The sequence below is a fragment of the Protomyctophum bolini genome (genome assembly GCF_963924005.1).
Source record: "Protomyctophum bolini genome assembly, chromosome: 2".
Classification (NCBI taxonomy): domain Eukaryota; kingdom Metazoa; phylum Chordata; class Actinopteri; order Myctophiformes; family Myctophidae; genus Protomyctophum; species Protomyctophum bolini.
The window spans coordinates 46,899,672-46,919,224 of record NC_137863.1 but is presented as its reverse complement, the minus strand read 5'-3'; the positions used below and the strand labels follow the sequence as shown (position 1 = coordinate 46,919,224).

The following is a 19,553-nucleotide window of genomic DNA, read 5'->3' as shown; positions in this document are numbered from 1 at the left end:
AGCACAGTCCATGTCGCACACATTGCACTTCAAAAGAAAGACACAACATTGGCTATGGCTGCAGGTACCCTGGGAACTATGACGAAAACCTTTGAAAACATGAGGACCAACAGTGAAAAGTGGGATGACATCTGGAGCGAAATTAAAACATTCGGCGAGTCAGTTGGCGTTTCTATGGAGGCTGAGAGCGAGGGCACCGACGAGGAGGATCAGAGGAGACCTAAGCGCACTGTTAGACAGCCAGCTGCCCTTGACTGTATGGTTGTCACGAGCACTCTTGGCCAGAGAGAGTACCAAATGGAAAGCACCACAGCAGCAACCACCCAAATCACGATTAAAGAGAATTGGGCCAGTCGGCTGTTCTATCCTGTTTTGGACACACTTCTGGGCGAGTGCAGAGAAAGATTTTCCACCCAGTCATTGGCCATTTCTAAAAGTGTTGATGCTGTGTTAAAATGTGACTACAAAGGCGCAGAGAGCCTGATCAGCCAGTATGCAAAGTTACTCAACATCAACCCCAAACTCGCACTGACTGAAATGACAATGGTGTCAACACAAACACAAAACGGATCCACTGAAGACATCAGAAGGGAACTTGTGTCTGCAGATACACATTACCCTAATTACGAGAAACTTTTTCGTTTGGCTCTGTCATTGCCAGTCGGCACAGCAACATGTGAGCGGTCTTTTTCTGCTATGAGGCGCATCAAGAACTGGCTTAGGACGACAATGCTCCAGGGCAGACTGTCTAATCTCAGTCTGCTTCACATTGAAAGTGACCTCACAGCCGAGCTGCAAGCAGAAGAGATTATTGATGCCTATGATGCCAAGACAAAACGTCGCATATTGCTGCATTAAGGTAGGTTAATTATCATTAATTTGAACACTTAATTTGCACTATATAAATGTATATTAAATGAGTGGGGCTCACTGTAGTAGCCTATAGGGGTGTGTTGTTGTGTGTGTAATAAATTAGGACCATGGACAGCAGCACTGTTTGCAGACTTTGCAGTGCAAAAAAAATAAAAAGAAGCCCAATTCAAATGAATAGGGAGATCGACAGACAGAAGCTGGTATTGGAAATTAATTCCACATAAATTAATTCCACACCGTCACTGTCCCCGCCCCCCCTTATTCTCTCGCCCCATTACAGCAACACAGGCCAAAGGCGAGGGAAAAGAGAGAGACAGACGAAGAGAACGACGCGACTCACGCGAGCCACCTGCTTTGCAAATTAAATTGACAAAATGACATGCACATATTTTGGTTTTGCCACATAATTCATATCATATGGTTGGTCTTAATAAATGTCCTCTTATTCCCTTTTGATTTTGATGTTGTTGGGTTTATTTTCTATATAATTTCTAATAGCGCATTATAATAAAATGAACATATGGCAATTATATAACATGGCATTACTTTGTAACATTCCATGATAGTCGTTGTCTGTGTATAGGCTAATTCATTGTATGCTAAATAACTCATTTTTAGACCATCTGGGAAATAAATAAGTCCGCAACTCCCCCCCCTCCCCCCCCCCAACGCAATTCTATAGCCTACCCAAAGGTAAAACCCACCCGCCGCCTATGATAACACTGACAGCTATGAGGTGGTGAAAGCTTGTGCTGCATAGCAACAGTTGCTAAACTATATGTTTACTTGCATTGGACACACACACACACACACACACACACGCATGCACGCACGCACGCACGCAAGCACACACACACACACACACACACACACACACACACACACACACACACACACACACACACACACACACACAAAAAAGGCTTTTTACTGTAACAGGGCAGAACTCGTATTAAAGCCCTGCTAGTGGACACATGAGGCTGTGCTGATGCTCATTACAGCCAAATGGACAAGGTGGCTTGTGAATTAGTGGAAATGAAATAAAATAAAGCAAACTAATTAAATAGCTAATTATCTCCACCTGGCTGGCTATCTCCACATTGGACCGCTACCGGAGCATTATGAGCGTGTACAGGACACAGTTTGAACCGTATCAATTGATATTAAAAAGCTGTCAAAAGGCGAACCCTGTGCCAAATTAGTTAAGTAAAACATTTGAGTACCTTTTCCACAGTCTGTCTGTCTATTTGTATTGGAAATGAGAAAATATAGCTGCAAGCAGCGATAAGGCGGGACCAAGAAGACAATACGCAATAAGAACAATATGCACAAATAAGAATCACGGGTTGAGTCCCTGCCCAGACTTGAACCCATGAACCTGTGCTCCATAGGCGAGAGCTCTACCGACTGAGCTATGCAGACACAGTCAGTTGACTCATTCTAAACACAACATCATTCAGTATTTTCGGTAACAACTGTCCTGGTTTTGGGGATATCTTTATCCATTACTACAGTGTGTTTTCAACATCTCTTTGTACACTTTCAGTGCTATTTGGCATGCCCCTCTACCATACTGTAAAGTTGCAAAAGCATATGACGCTGCATGTATATGTATTAGGGACAAAAGAAGAATTTTCACAAACTAGCGATTTTCATTGGCTCATAAAAACTAAATTTTTTCACTTCAAAAAGTACTACGATTCAGTCAGGACAACTCAAGAATGGATGGAATATATATTTATTGAATATAAGATGAGCAATATATTTATTATGGTTTGGCGATGTATTGGATCTGTTTTTTAGGTACTCAGATCAAGCACATCAGTCCCGACCATAGGGACTCCGAATCCCCCAACACAGCGCAAAACATCCGAAACCCCCAAAAAGCAGATGATCACCAACCTTAAGCTATACATGTGTACAACAGAGCACCTGTTGTTTCCTGAAGAGACAGAAGAGTTGTGGGCTTGGATCAGGCATTGCCATACTAGCATTATGTGATAACTAGGTCAATGTGTTCAACAGAGCATCTGCTGATTCCTGGAGATCAGGAAGACCAAACCGATATCCATTCCACGCAGAGACAGAAAAAATAAAAGTGTGGGCTTGGATCAGACATATAGGTCATGCTAGAATTATGTGATGACTAGGTCAATGTGTTCAACAGAGCACCTGTCCTAAACGTAATGGAACATACACGTAATAACGCATGGAAGAGAAATAACAATGACCAGTGTTAGTTGCTGTCACAGATATACCTTAATGAAATTAGTTGTTTTGAGTGATTTTATGGTGGGCATCCAAGCAAAGTCAGAAGTGGAAACATCATGCTTAGGATTCACCACATTTTAGAAACCCATAGAAGGAAGTGAGACATCTGATTATATGAGATCTATGTAAGGACTGTGAAACCCTTGATGGAGTTTGAGAACCAGTTGAGAGTAATAGAAAGCAATTCTTCATCCCTGCGCTTTTTTATTTTTTATTAATTTTATTATTAATATAGGATTGCTCACTGAAGGATCTGGAGTAAAGCTGAACGCCAGCTATAATGCCTTTGAGATTTAAAACAGTTAACTAAAAGCACTACTATGATAGGATACACAGAAAGCAACTTGGAAAGATGAATAGGACCCTGCAGACTCATGAGGGCTGTATTTTGCGTGTCTTAAGTACCAGGTCTTATTCCCTAACTTGAGTAAACTGAAGACCTGGAGGCGTGATCAATGCCATTTGGCTATTCTGAATGGCCAAAGAGCATTGATCACGCCTCCAGGTCTTTAGTTTACTCAAGTTAGGTAATAAGACCTGGTACTTAAGACACGCAAAATACAGCCAATTTGGCAAACATCAACTCATGAGCTTGCAGCTGCAATTAATAGAAGGCAGGAATAATTTTGCTTGGTTTGATTGAAAGTTACCAGGCAACTTCGAACCCATCAGCATGGCCTCTGGGCTAGAACATGAAATGAGCAGCAGGTGTGTATACAGCAGCGCGCTGATACAGCAGCAGCAAGCAAGCAGGGAAGCAGAGGAGGAGGAATGCAAACCTCCGGGTTAAAGTGACGTGAGTGTGTGATTGGCTGAGTGAATCATGTGAATGAGAGCGTGATGCTGAGGCGGCCCAATTAACGGCAGGCAGCAACTGCACTGAGGTTCCCTGACTGAACTTTCTCTGCGTATGTCTACGACAGGCACAAATGCTAAATTTCTTCTCCGTATAGGTCCAAAGTTCACGAGTAGAAGTTTCCGTGCATCTTGATCAAAGATCCTGGGTGGAGATACATTTGAACTGTTTTTCATATAATTCAAAATGGCGGGTGATCTAAAGGTCAGAGGTCAAAGGTCAGAACACGAAAGTTGTTCGGCATGAGGAGACGCATATGTGTGTCAAAGTGTCATTGCCAACGGTCCAACGGTTCATGAGCTATGTATGTTCAAAGTTTGCATTTTCAATTGAGTGCTATAGCGCCACAATTTGGCCAATCGTCATGGGCTTGGCTTGGCCCTCTACCAGATTACCGCGTTTTGCGAAAACCGACTGCACGGTTCAGCCAGAACTGCTATTTTTGGCGGAAGAAGAAGAAGAAGAAGAAAAATAAACACAAACACAACAAGTGACCAAAGTCACTTTGTGACTTCTTGGTTCCTTAATAAGTGACCAAAGTCACAAAGTCACTGACGTCAACTTTCACAGGCAGCAGTTTGCTGTGCACCTAGTGGAGCACAGACCCTGACATGTTGGCCTGTGACTTATTGGCAGTTTTGTATTGCTATTCTACCACTACCAGTAAAGGCACAAAAGTGTCCCTCACAAAAGTGACTCACCCACTCACTCACTCACTCACTCACTCTCTCTGTCACTCTCCCTCTCTCTCCCTCTCGGGCCTGTTTTCTGTGTAAAAAGGTCATGTGAATGCCCCATGACCCAGCTCAGCCGTTAATGAGAATCTATGCACTCGGTCTTATTAAACCTTAATGACAGGCATGAGCAGGGCTCCACCAATCATCAAACGCAGAGAATATCTTCTAATAATCCACTGCATGAAATGAGGCGGGGGCGGGCGGGGAACGAGACCCCTGCCAAGACAGATCCTTCTGTGATCATCCATTTGATGTTCCCTGTGAAACGCGACACACTAATAAAACATTATAAGATTGAGATCTTCTGCTTCTCTGGGAGGAGATGCATGTTGGTGATTTTTACATGTCTCTCTCTCTCTCTCTCTCTCTCTCTCTCTCTCTCTGCACAGATTAACAGAGGAGACTTCCTTTGCACGCTGCTCAAAGAGTTAGATGTAGTGAGCTGCAATGAAGTGCAGGAATGGATGTGTCGGCAAGGATAAGGATCAAGTGAGTGACAGCTTAGAAGAGAGTCATTTTTACCCAATTTAACCAACGCAAGAAAGTGCCTAAGAACCACCCAGAAGAAAGCCAACAAGCCTTTGAAGGAGGCGCAGACATGCTTCAAAGATGTTCAAGCTCTCTCTGTCCCTCCAGAGTCAGACTCTATCTTCTAACCTGCAGCAGCGTATGACCATGAATAAACTTTGTCATTCAAAACTTTTCATAGGACATCAAGGGCTGGCCAAGGGCTGCACTGCCAAGTTCAATGCAGAATAAAAATCCTCGGTTGTTAATTTAACAACTCTGAAGCGAGCACTACAAATGGAACAAAATGACTTGGGTCCATTTGGATCCATTTGTATGCTGTGCATATCAGTCGTTCCTAAACTTTTTAGCTCGAGACCCAAAAGAGAGATTGGAAGTTTACTCGACATCCAAACTATAGTGAAAATAGCAAATCTAAAAAGCTTGCACCGCATTGTGAGCTTGTAGATCACCTATTTTCACTATACTTCTTAAACATTATTCTATTTCATGGAATTTCTTAGACTTTTGTTGTATTTCTTCAAAATTCATGAAAAAAGAATGCTTATTTTGGGGTTGTTTTTGAAAATGTATTGAAATAATTATTAAAAACTAAATGTAGGATACAAAAAATACAGGCACCCATAAAAAATTGTCCGCGACCCACACATGGGTCATGACCCAGTGTTTGGGAAGCAGTGCTGTACAGCAGGGGTAGGAGTTAACATTACTCAATGTTAAGTAGTCAACTATGTCAAATATGTCTTCCCTGTGTATTTTTGGTTTCTTCCTGAAAGCTGAAAGCCTTGTTTGGGTCAAAAGGCCCAATCAAAATAACACGATTTTAGTGACATCATAACCCTAACCCCTCCCACATTAACAGCTGTGGACGAGGCTTAAGTTCAGGTGGGTGGTGCTAAGGTGAAAAGCATGTATACTTAATGAATTGGTGTGGCCACATGAAAACATCATTTTAACTTTAACTTTCTGTACACTTTTTGTTTCGGGGGGGGATTACGGCACTCCATCTTTAAATGTAATGATCATTATTGTACATTTCTAAATAAGAAGAAAATAATTTAGAAATATTTAATTTCGAAGTGCTGTCATAATTAAACTTAATGTTGATATGGCACACTGACTATCATTGCCGACCCCACCTGTACAGACAGTACATGTGTATAGGCTACATTTATATACATTTCAGTGTTTCATTAACCACATGAACCCATAGTGTCCCTATGTCATCATGATCGACGATCATTCTGTGAAGATAGCCGATCTACAAGCCCATCGACATGTTGTGACTTGTGAGGTTGTTGTAGATCGATGCAGAGGGAAAATTGAGTGGATCAAGTCTAGGCCAATGGAGGACGCAGTCAGTTAAGAATACAGGGGTTAAGGGGTTAACAGTATAGAGCGCCGCAGTCCCGCCACCTTTCAGAAAAGCGAGTGGCCCAGGAAGTGGAAGCCCCATGCATTCTCCCATCGGCACTTTTAATATAATTTATTTAAAGACGGTTACGCCGCGGACAAAGCCAATTCGGATCGTGACGAATCATGACAATGAACACAATATTTTGGGCCGATCAAATAATTTATAAGACGAAAAACAAAACAAATAGTGTTGTCTCCTGACTTTCTTTTCTTCTTTCTAATGATTTGATCGTCCCAAAATATTGTGTTCATTGTCATGATTCGTCACGATCCGAATTGGCTTTGTCCGCGGCGTAACCGTCTTTAAATAAATTATATTAAAAGTGCCGATGGGAGAATGCATGGGGCTTCCACTTCCTGGGCCACTTGCTTTTCTGAAAGGGGCAATAGAGGACTGCGGTCCTCTATTGAGCCAATAGAGCGTCGCAGTCCCACCCCCTTTCATGACGACGCCAGGCCCAGGAAATTAATCCCAATGCACTTTTCCCATAGACATTTCAAAACGTATTTATATTTTTTATTATATTTAAGACCTTTTAAGCGTCGTACGAAGCCAACTCTTGTCGTGACAAATCATGACAACATACACAATATTTTGGACCAAACAAATAATTACAAAGAAGAAAAAAAAAGAAAAAAAGTGTTCGGGACTGCGACGCTCTATAGACTCAATAGAGCAATACTGTGCTGTACAGTTCATTTTGAATCTAAGATGGATTTTTTTAATGTGCCGACTTTTGATACCCGCTATAGTAATGTTTCTCTACTGGCAGGAAGCATGACAGCTGAGAGGGGGAACGCACATGGTTAGGCACAGGAGAGCAGCCCGGGGCCGATAGGCCAGAAGAAGGTCATAGGCTACCGTGTGCTGGTGCAAAGAGCAGGACTTAACCTCCTACCCCAGCGATAGATCTGATAGGACCGTGATTGGTTTTCTTCAGAAAGCAGCTGACATCGTATTCAGCCTCCACACCAGACTCCCGGCGCCGCCATAACACCTCAGGTTCCATTTCCCCCTGGTCCCGCGACCAAGGTGATGATGTATGCTCGGTGTCAGCGGTGGAAACTATGACCTATTAGTGGTGATGAATGGTCATGCCGTGTTGTCTCCACGTCTGTTTGTTGCAGCCATGGGTGTTATGCAGTGTGTCCACATTTAGGCCACTGAGTGGTGCCGGGAAATAGTGAGAGAGAGAGAGAGAGAGAGAGAGAGAGAGAGAGAGAGAGAGAGAGAGTCAACATGTAATGTTCTCCCAAATTATATGATTAGGCCTACACTTGATTTCCCTACGAGTGGCATTCACTTCAGTACACTTCAAAATGATCAGGGCCATGAGAGGCTGCCAACAGTCCAAGCAATTTAGGGTGAATCTCAAACATCACACATTATGACCAGCACTTATAATATGTTATAAACGTGGTTGTAAGTTGTTATACATGATTTAAAAAAATGAAAGTTGTTATACATGATTTAAAAAAATGAATGAGTGTTATAATGCCTTATAAGCACATTATAATGCATTATAAATTAGCTTATAATGCATTACACAGGCGACCTTAATATAAAGTGTTACCATTATTTGATAACATTTTAGTCTTTAACTCTCATCATCAATCATACATGGATAGTTTCTTGCAGAGCCGAGTTCCGAAAATGCCTCATCACGAAGAATATGACTTTGCCACCGATTATATATATAGCCTATACTGATTAGAAATATAGAGTAATGTTCAGCCTTGACATTACACTGTAAAAACTCTGGAGTGTGACAATTCCATTTGATACCAGTATAAAATGTTTAATGCATGAAGTTTGGAGTGGCTAACATGTTCTTAGTTCATAATTGTAGTTACAAAAAGACTGAGCTAGGACGTTTTGGTGTTAATATGTGTGGTATTTATTCTTTTTAGGAAATCACACTCTCTATTTAAAGCATTAGCTTTGGCTGTAAAGGTTGGCCGATGGTCCAGCTAGGCTCCAAAAACTAGATGAAATCCAGGAATACGTGTAGTTTTGGTGTTTTTATTCACCTGCAAAAAACAACAAACAGTCCAGCTCACACGGTGTGCAGGAGTAATCACACCGTGGCCTCAGGCAAGAATTATTTGCCGGTAATTACAAAACAGAACACTGGCCAAAAATCCTTAGTTGCAATACGATTTGATCTCTACAGCTTCATGCGGCATAATCCAAGTCTTCAGAAGCCAAACACAACAATATCCCACAGAGGGTAAAATGTTCAGTGCAACAGTGCAAACACGCCCGCTTATGCACACCCAGGCCTCGCAGTGCTCTTTCTGTTTGCGTAGTGTAAACATGTGGAGGCGGTTTAGCATTGTTGCCAAGCAGAGCTTGGGTGCACATTAGTTATTTCGGCTTCAGAGGAGTTGGATTATGATGGAGTATTGGAGCTGTCTGATGCTGCCAGTGGTGGAAAAACTCAAATTCTTGTAAAAGTATATCAATACTGCAATATAGAAATGCTCTGTCTTTGTACGGATGCTTGCATCCGAGTTCTCCAGCAACAAGCCTAGAGCGTCGCAGTCGAAAGAAATCCCCGTTAATTTTCCTCATAGACTTTTCAGAAAGTATTTATTTAAAGACTTTTTCGGGCCAAACAAAGAATTAGAAAAAGAACGGCAGGTTACACTTTTTTTGTTTCTTTTTTCTTCTTTGTAATTATTTGTGTGTGTTGTCATGATTTGTCACGACAAGAGTTGGCTTCGTAAGACGCTTTAAAAGGTCTTTAAATAAATACGTCTTGAAATGTCTATGGGGAAAAATGCATCAGGATTCATTTCTTGGGCCTGGCGTCGTCATGAAAGGGGGCGGGACTGCGACGTTCTATAGTGGCATGACTCTATACCGGGGGTGATGCGTCTCCTCCTGGACTTTGTGTTTGAGGGTATAGTCAGGTGGATTTGTAAATTCCCGGAGGATTTATCCTGAACTCCTGCCTGTTCGGAGTTTCGGACCAGGCCAGCAGAACTGTGGATTAGAACCCCAGAGCAGAGCGGAGCGGAGGAGGCCTGAGGACTGAATCGCTGACTCCCCAGGGGCTCCTCTCAGTGGGGAGATCAGTGGAGGCTTTGTAGAATGCCAGCATGGGATCATTTGCTTCCTTGTGTGTATAGTGCATGATGTGCTGCAGTGCAGTACACAGCGTGTGTGTCTCCGTGTGAGTGTTTGTTCATGGGAATTCGGTAGAGTTGCATAATCAGCATGATTGTGTACATTTCTTGCGTGCGTAGGTGCATGCACGAGTGCGTGCGTGTGTGTGCACGGCCGTGCGCCGATGCATCGACCAGAAAACCAGCAACAGTGAAACTAAATTAAATACAATCATTAATTTTGCCCCTAGATATTATTTCTATTATGTTATATTATATCATTAATTCATTCATTCATACATTAATTCAATGACTGCAAGGTCCAGGCCCAACCGGGATTATGTTTATAGGGCATGCCCTGACCTAACCTTTACTGATAGATCTGACAGTGAACCCTTTAGCACAGGGGGGAGAATACGCTGAACAGTGACCTAAACTAATGCTGCAATAGAGAGTAATATGCACAATTGCACATGCATCACTTTTCCACTGTGACACACATCAGACACACATCAGACACACAGGACACGCTCTGAGACACACAGGACACGTGGCGCTTGTACTCACTTCTGGCGTCATGGCAACCTGAGAGAACCTTTTGAAAGAGGAGGCCTTGGTGATGATGCAGCTCTTGACCTTTTCTAGTTTCTCTGGCAAGAATGAATCAACGAATGCTGCATGGCACGGCGACATGATGGGGAGAAATACTGCCAGCCTCTGTAACAGCTATAGCGCTGCCACAGGGCCGCAAGATAGCATTTGTCAAGATTAGTTTTTGTTAGTTTGTTCAAAATTGCATTGAATCCCCATGAATAACTTATGGATCAGTATCAACAAAATTGGAACGATTGTGTTGTCCCGGAATAACTAACTCCAATTGAGAAAAATAGGAAAGCAATTTCTCCTTGGAACTGCATTAATCTTTGTTATGCATAAGGAACCGTTGTTTAATGTTAAAACGTCTACTTTGCAAAATGTGACAATATGGTAGGTTTTAGTTTTTTTTTAGGTTTATTTAGTAGTACAAAAAATAGACAATAACATATCAAAGAACAAAAATACAATGCAAGAAAGGGAAGAAGCCAGAAGGCTTATTTTGAATCCTTTCCTATATAGGAAGAGATAATTGGTTTAAAAGATTAAAAGTTCATAAAGAACAGTACACAACTCTACAAGTTGGTAGACATGGACTAATCCCGTATAATAAGAATGTGGATATGTTTTCAAACTTTTAAATTAATATTGCTTTGGAGAACCAAAGCCTATTAAAAACGTCAAATGCTCATACACATTAATTTAAGCTAATGTCTCAACAAGGGGATACCGACAATCACACTGTTGATGGAATATATTTGCATATTTCATGTCGAGCTGTTATGATAACTGTCACTATTGGTTGTTTCTAATGTTTGGATTAGCATGATTGTAGTAACTAGTCCCATGCCACATGCAATATGATAAATATGAGCCTAGTGGATGCAAGAAATGAGTCAGAAAAAGAGATTGTTTCAACAGCGGTGAATCTCAGTGGAGCTAAAGCCAATCTCCAGTAAGCATATAAAAAGGGAAGTACCACATAAACGTTCAAGTCAATGAGGACAACATTCTCTCCAGTGGTGGAAAATGTACTCACATTTTTTTTTTAAAGATATTTTTGGGGGCTTTTTCTGCCTTTTTTAATAATAGGATAAAAGTAGTCTGATAGGAAATGGGGAGAGAGATAGGGGAAAGGGCCGATTCATACTCCTATTTTAGAGCCGAATAAAAGTCGGTTCGGCTCTGTAGAGCCTACAATTTGACGTCATTTGAGGTTCGGGGGGGCGGGTACCCTCCTAAAGTCGGCTCTTCGGTGCTACTGAAAATTTCTGACGAGCCGAAATCATTTCGGCACTACAGCGCCGAAACAGCGGTAAAATAGGAGTATGAATCGGCCCAAAGACACGTGGCAAAGGCCGTCGGGATCGGGAGTCGAACCCGCGGCACGCCGTCAGGCCACTTAACTAAAAGTATCAATAGTGCAACCTAGACGTAAATGTCCGGGATTCAAAATTTACTTGAGTAAAAGTACAAAGGTTTTGGCATAGAAATGTACTTAACACCCGCTAGCATTCATTGAAAAATTAGGATCTAATTCACGCCAGCATTTTTCCCAGTTGAGCTCTTATTGTGAAAAGCCACATTTCCAGACTTCCGGAAGTAGACATATCCTAAGTTTAACGGGTCTCGTTCAACTGTTGTTTACAAGATGGATCTATGCCGGGGCACTGGAGGCCTCCACAGCCTCGGCTCTGTGCCATCAGAGAAACGTTGTTTTGACCAAAAATGCCATCTGGGACAAGGAATAGGAGATACAGGCGATTGAAAGAAAGAGATGATCTAAGATGGGCGATCCATTGTCATAACGCAAGTAGCATTATGGCTATTATTATGGATCGAAAGCGCTATAAAAGCGCGATTGCCATATTGATCAACGGCAATTGCGGTAAGCGTAGTATTAAATAAATAGGCTTCAATAATTAATCTGAACATGCACTGCTCCCGTGCTTGCGGTTAGGTTTAGGTTAGGGTTAGAGATAGGGATAGTAATTTCGGAACAATGAACCTTCTGACTAATGACATGTTACCGCGGAAACGGTTAATTTACCAAAAGTAAAAGTACTCATTATGCATAAGTTCAAGTTTTCAATTTTTTTCTTTTGAAAATAGCCGATCTACAAGCTCACAATGTGTCACATTGATTCACGATACATACATAAAGACAGAGTTAACACTCAGCTGGTGTTTGAACCAGTAACGTTTTATATCCCATTGTAGATACTGGGATCAATTCACAGGTATATAATTCATTAGTTTTCATTTTTTATTACGTTTTTTTAGTGGTGCAACCACTCCCTTAAGGCTCATACATACTCCAGTTTTTTGAAAACGGTGATAAGAGTTGAGGCCATCATACTCGCGGTGATGTCCTTAAAGATTGACCTCGCCTCCCTGTGGTTTACCCAACTTCTAGACCAATCAGTGAAGGGGGTGATAGCTCCAGAGTGAAAAGACTTGTCTGGTAGTAAAAAGACAGTGTGTCCGCAGTGATAGCTGATCATCACCGCGACTGACGTAATGGTGTAGTTTTCCAACCCTTTAAAAACTACACCGCGGTGATAACCGATCACCAAAAACTGGAGTATGTATGAGCCTTTTCGGAGCTATGTGTGTGTGTGGGTGGCTGGCTGGGTGTATCTGAACACCACCTGTGCGCAACCTAACACACACACAAACATACATGCACATATTAACTGTATATATGATGATTTTGGGTGTGCCAGTACAGTACAGTACAGTACAGTACAGTACAGTACAGTACAGTACAGTACAGGGACCCCCACGCGGTTCTCAACCGTTTCAGACGCGGGGCGGCTCGCCACACTGAGTTGCACCACTCACTTCACACTGGTGTGATTTTTTAATTTGGATCAAAGCATCACTCATTTCATCAATATTTTTTTTTTGAGCCAGACAAAATAATTGGATCTGGAAAGCTCCACGAAAAGACACATATATAGTTCAGTTTGATACACTTAAGATGGATTGTGCTTTCTCAGTCACCATCAACAAAGGTCAGAGCGGCAAGACAATGAATGAGTTGGCGTCTAACTGACTGTGGCCAGATCTAAAGGGCCTTCTCCGGGGGAAAGAGAACCAGCAGCATGAACGTTTTTAGGGAGATAATAACAAGAGCGGTTACCAACAGAAGTGTATTGGGGGACGTGGACGCACACACGCACACCCACCCGGCACCCACACAGTCACCGTAGCACTAAAATACCGGATAGACTGATAATATCTAGACTCCTGAAACCTAGAAACCTTGAATAGAAGTGTGATTGGCAACACAGTAATCAAGCCTTCAGTGTGTGTCTAGACACATCTCATCTCCTCCCACGAGACACAAACATTACTATATACTTTTCATACTGAGGTACTGTCATGACACGTAACTAACTGACAACTGTATTGATCCTGGTAGGATCCATAACATCTATCTGCACCCTCCCACAAAACCAAAAGTAGAGGTCAGCAGTGGCAGGAATTACATGTGGGAATTGGGAATTGTCATTAAGACTAAAATAAAATGTAAAATGAAGGAAAACAGCTTTGTTTTTTTTACCCAGCTCAGTGTGAGCACACAGAACAGTTAACTACATATACTGCTGTATAATGGCCTTGGTGTCGGAGCAGATAAATGCGCGAGAAGATGCCGACTGCCCGAACGGGCTGCGGAGACAGAGCTTTGGAGAAAGCGGGCCATGCTGTAGTGGCTTGTGCCGTAGTCTAATGTTGGTCTTTTATCTGGGTCTCAATTATTCAACAAGCAAGCAGCCTCCCCCTCTGAGAGGAGAGCACGAATTGGACGCTACATTACGTTTCAGCCGGAGAATAGTGAGGCCGCCGTATATTCCACCTGAGAGAGCTGTTCTGGGACCAGGCTCCGGCTGTGCCCCTAATGACATCATCCATTTTGGGGGCCTCCTGGAACACGATTATTATGATTTACAATTGAATTTATTAACATCTGCTGCGGTGTTGTGCTGTCCCGCTCTCTGTTATGCTGTTTGTTGCTGCGTGATCTACTTCTGGGCCATGAGGCACTGCAGATTACCAAAAGCTCATACTTTTGCACTGCTGGATGCTTTTTAAATACATGCCTCTGTCAACATTCTGCAAACAATTTTAAAAAAAACATCCTACACCATGAAATACTGGGCATACACTTAAATACTACGGTAAATACTTTGTTGACTGGTGTACTCTATACTATACTATACTATACTATACTATACTATACTTGGGGGTGGGAAGTGAGGACGCTGGCGTCGACTGTTCACCGCTTCACCTCCCAATGTATGAATGAATGAACCATTGTAAAGCACTTTGAGTAGGCACGTACTGTATAGTGCATAGAAAAGGGCTATGAAAATGCAATTCATTATTATTATTATACTAGGTTGGCTACCTTTTCCGCTCTACACCAAATTACTGGGTCTACGATCTACAAGCGCAAACTCAAGCTCAACAACACGCCTGTTGTGAGCTTGTAGATCTGCTGTTTTCAATGAATGTTTGCCCCCAGAATATAGGGAGCATGCATATCTTTGGTCCGACGTAGTACAGTTCGACATGCAATAGTGCGACACCCTATACCCCAAACCATAACTTAACCCTAACCGGTCACGCATGTGTCTTAACCGGCAATTCGCACGTCGGACGGAGCCATGTGTGAATCTTTTCTTAACCATAGTTTAACTCATTTAAATTACAATTTGACCCATGTCCCAACCAGCCGCTCGGGTCCAAATGGGACTTTGATTTGGAATATGATGTGCCATTCGATCAGTCGGCGAACTCGACCTAAACCGCTAAGTGTGATACAAACGCTCATCAATCGGTATCAGGTGCACCTTAACCTGATGTGGTGTATCATCAACATGTGTAACGGGCCGGCCAGGATTCTAAACCCTGGTCTCCAGCGTGGAAATCCAACATAGCCCTTGACCAGGGGAGATATTAAGCTTTTGATCATCAGGCAGAGGATACTATACTGCTACACGTGCATGCACACACACACTCATGCACTCGCGCACGCACACCACCGTGCATCCAATCACATCAATGTTAACACCTGGGATTCTATAAGCCGTGTTGAAAGCCAACATCTCAACCAATAGTCTAAGAGGGAATTCCCCCTTGACCAGGGGAGATTTTATCATCAGGCAGAGACTCTGAGCCACCACACACATGCATGCGCCGCGCACACATGCACATGCACACCCATGCATCCAATCACATCAATCAAGACCTATTATTCACACACTCCTATAGAGTCCCTCCCCTTTCAGAACGAGTGGCCCAGGAAATAAATCCCATTTCTTAAAGTATTTATTTAAAGACGGTTACGCCGCGGACAAAGCCAACTCGGATCGTGACAAATCATGACAATGAACACAATGTTTTGGTCCGATCAAATAATGTATAAGAAGAAGAACAAAACAATTCTTCTAATTATTTGATCGGCCCAAAATATTGTGATCGATGTCATGATTTGTCACGATCCGAGTTGGCTTTGTACGCGGCGTAACCGTCTTTAAATAAATACTTATAAATAAGAAATGCCTATGAGGAAAATGAACGGCGATTTCTTTTCCGGGTCTCTCGAGGGGGGGCGGGACTGCGACGCTCTATAGACTCATCACCCGACTGACTCACACAAAACATTCAGATCGAAAGCAGATGGTGAGTTTACTAAGATGTCTCTCCTGTTGGCCATTTATTTCAAGCCAGCGATCCAGCCATATAATATAATACATACAGTAAAACACAGCCGCAGATGAATTCCTGTTCTGTTCTTTAACTACATAGAAGTGTCTATTTGTTTGTCTCTAAATGTTTTGATGAATTGAACAATGTGGACCCTGTTGTAAACAAGTGTAAGGCTTAATTGGGTCGTCCACTCACAGAACAGTCTTTGTATTGAGTTTGTGCTTGAAATGTACTGTAATTCTGCAAACTGTTAATAAATATTTCAATCAATCAATCATTCCCAGCTGCAAGCCATAATTATTTGTATCATGCCGAGCTGTTGAATTCACCTTGAATGACCTTTGCTGTTCAAGTGGGGCAACACGCCTCACGTACATGTTTAATACATGAATGCATACAGTAGAGTACATACATGCCTGGCGTGGCAAGTCATGTAAAGCCCTTTCCACAAAAAACGGTTCTGCACCGCGGACTGAAGAAGCTGTGCGGCGTGTGCGCAGCTGGTTTTTTAGACAGCTGGTGGATGGGAATTAACGTGCGCGGCTCTTTAGTAAAGGAGCTGCCACAATATCAAAAGAGCCGCGCACGTTACAGTGAACACACAGTGAAACCAACGTAGCATCGTAGTCGAAACGCTGGAGTAACATTTGAGTTGAACTGAAAGAGTACACAATGACAACCAGCAAATTGATGGAACTCATGGACGTGTTATCGAAAAATCCAAATGTGCTCATGAAGGATCCTAGGAATGTAGCGGGAATCCTTGAAGACATGCAGAAAGCGGGTTCCAACACCATACAGGTGATCTCCGATTTCGACATGACCCTCACAAAATGTGGAAGTCCCAGCTGTCATGCCATTCTGAGTCAGAGCAAATATATCTCTGAAGATGGAAAAACACAGTTGAAGGCGCTGGTCGAAACATACTACCCCATAGAGCTGAATATGGAAATCTCGATAGACGCGAAGAGGCCCCATATGGTGAAGTGGTGGGAAGGAACCTTTGAGATTTCGCTGCAACAGAAACTTACTAAAGACAAGATGGCCACAGTGGTGGAAGAATCTACTGCCGAGCTGAGGGAGGGCTACAAGGACTTCTTCGGTGGCCTGCATGCTAAAGGCATCCCACTTCTTATTTTCTCTGCCGGATTAGGAGATGTCCTAGAGGAGGTGATTCGGCAGAAAGGGGTCTTCCACGACAACGTCAAAGTTGTCTCCAATTACATGGAGTTTGATGACAATAACGTGTTGAAGGCTTTCAAAGGTCCACTGATCCACATCTTCAACAAGATGCTGACAGCTGATCTGCTCAACACAGAGTCTTTGAAGAATGTGAAGGAACGCCACAACGTGCTGCTACTGGGAGACTCTGAAGGAGATCTGACCATGGCTGACGACGTCGAGGGTATTGAGCACATCCTCGAGATCGGCTTCCTCAATCACAAGGTGGATGCGCTGAAGGAGTCTTATCAGAACGCCTTTGACATTGTCTTGGTGAATGACAAGACCCTTGGACATTGCCAACCCTCAAACCAGGTGACGCTGTGAGGCTGAGAGAGAGGGGAAACAGTGGAGGTCAGCCAAAGTAGTGAGAACAACCCCTGAGCCACGGTCATATGTGGTTGAAGCAGATGGTCATCAGTACAGGCGAAACAGACGGGAACTGATAAGAACATACAAGGAAACGCCGGCTGCTCCGACTGAAGAGGGACCGGAGGGGACAAGAAATCCGACTGAAGCGGGGAAAAGACGTTACCCCTACAGAGAGCCCAAGCCCAGAGAAAAACTAAACTTATGAACAGTGCTTCCGAAGCGCACACACACACAGACACACACGCATGCACGCACGCACGCGCACGCACGCAAATTGATGGAACTCATGGATGAAAATCCAAATGTGCTCATGAAGGATCCTAGGAATGTAGCGGGAATCCTTGAAGACATGCAGAAAGCGGGTTCCTACACCATACAGGTGATCTCCGATTTCGACATGACCCTCACAAAATGTGGAAGTCCCAGCTGTCATGCCATTCTGAGTCAGAGCAAATATATCTCTGAAGATGGAAAAACACAGTTGAAGGCGCTGGTCGAAACATACTACCCCCATAGAGCTGAATATGGAAATCTCGATAGACGCGAAGCGGCCCCATATGGTGAATTGGTGGGAAGGAACCTTTGAGATTTTGCTGCAACAGAAACTTACTAAAGACAAGATGGCCACAGTGGTGGAAGAATCTACTGCCGAGCTGAGGGAGGGCTACAAGGACTTCTTCGGTGGCCTGCATGCGAAAGGCATCCCACTTCTTATCTTCTCTCTTTTTCTTATAGCTGTCATGTAAAGGCGAAACGTACGATCCAGCGCCTGGTGGGAGCCGCGAAGGGCAAACTACGATACGAAGAACAAGAAATACGAATCTTCCCCGACATTCCAGCCGAGCAGAGGAAACTACAGGCCAAGTTCAAGGATGTAAGAGCCCTTCTAACATCAGCCAACTTGAGGAACGGCATCGCCTTCCCAGCCGTTAAGCTACTGGTAGCATTCAAGGATAAAAAACATTAATTTACCTCGGCCACGGAGGCGATGGAGTTCTATGATCAACAGGTGAAACCCACTCTAACGAATCCAAACAGCGCAACAGAACAACCCGACAACAGCACCGATTAAACAAACCCACAATCAATTGGGTATGATAGACACACTAACAGCCTAAGCAATTTCCTTTTAGTTTTGTTCTTTTTATTTTTTTCTCTTTATGATGTTCCCCTCTTAAAGCGAGCAGGCTATAAGCAACAACACATTATTTAGAAAACCATTGTCCTACACAGTAGCCTAACCGAATAATTTAATTGTACTATAACCTACTTAGAAATGCGACATGCAGGTCAATGACAATGTGCGGGGAATCATATATTTAATTAATTAATTAGACATGAAGCGGCGCAAAAAAGCGTTTTCTGTTCTCCACTTTAACGTGCTGCAGCTCCACATAGATGAGGTGGAGTTATAAGAGTCAATGTAGGACAACAATTCCTTTTTGTATTACTTTTTGTTTTATTTATAAAATGATATATTTGTCCTATTCAGGGTTGGGAGGGCGGGAGGGGTGGGAGGGCAGGTTGAACAGCAAATGGATTTGGGATTCAATTAGTCTAGGTTGGTTTTTCGATTTGCAAATTTATTTTCTTACATTTTGTTATTTGCTCCTTTTATATTTCTATGACCACAGACATGTTTTTATTAATTTTGAACATTTTCTGATTGAATACCCCATACACATGAATTATGGTTAGATTAAATATCTTTTCATGGAATGTTCAAGGCATCAATGATGCAAAAAAACGTCGTGGCTGCTTGGACATCTTTAAGGAGAAAGCTGTAGATGTTGCACTATTACAGGAAACACATTTACTAAATGACGATATCTGTAAATTAAACAATGATGATTTTA

General features: G+C 42.8%; 1 protein-coding gene across 1 annotated transcript; it reads left to right on the top strand.

Moving 5' to 3' along the window:
- Nucleotides 1-16,776: 16,776 nt before the first annotated feature.
- Nucleotides 16,777-19,112, top strand: LOC308334438 (cytosolic 5'-nucleotidase 3-like; the record flags this gene model as incomplete). The annotated part of the gene is made up of 3 exons (XM_080791184.1): nt 16,777-17,648; nt 18,433-18,637; nt 19,086-19,112. 3 exons carry the CDS (start codon nt 16,777-16,779, stop codon nt 19,110-19,112), a joined length of 1,104 nt encoding a protein of 367 aa, XP_080647310.1.
- Nucleotides 19,113-19,553: the final 441 nt, after the last annotated feature.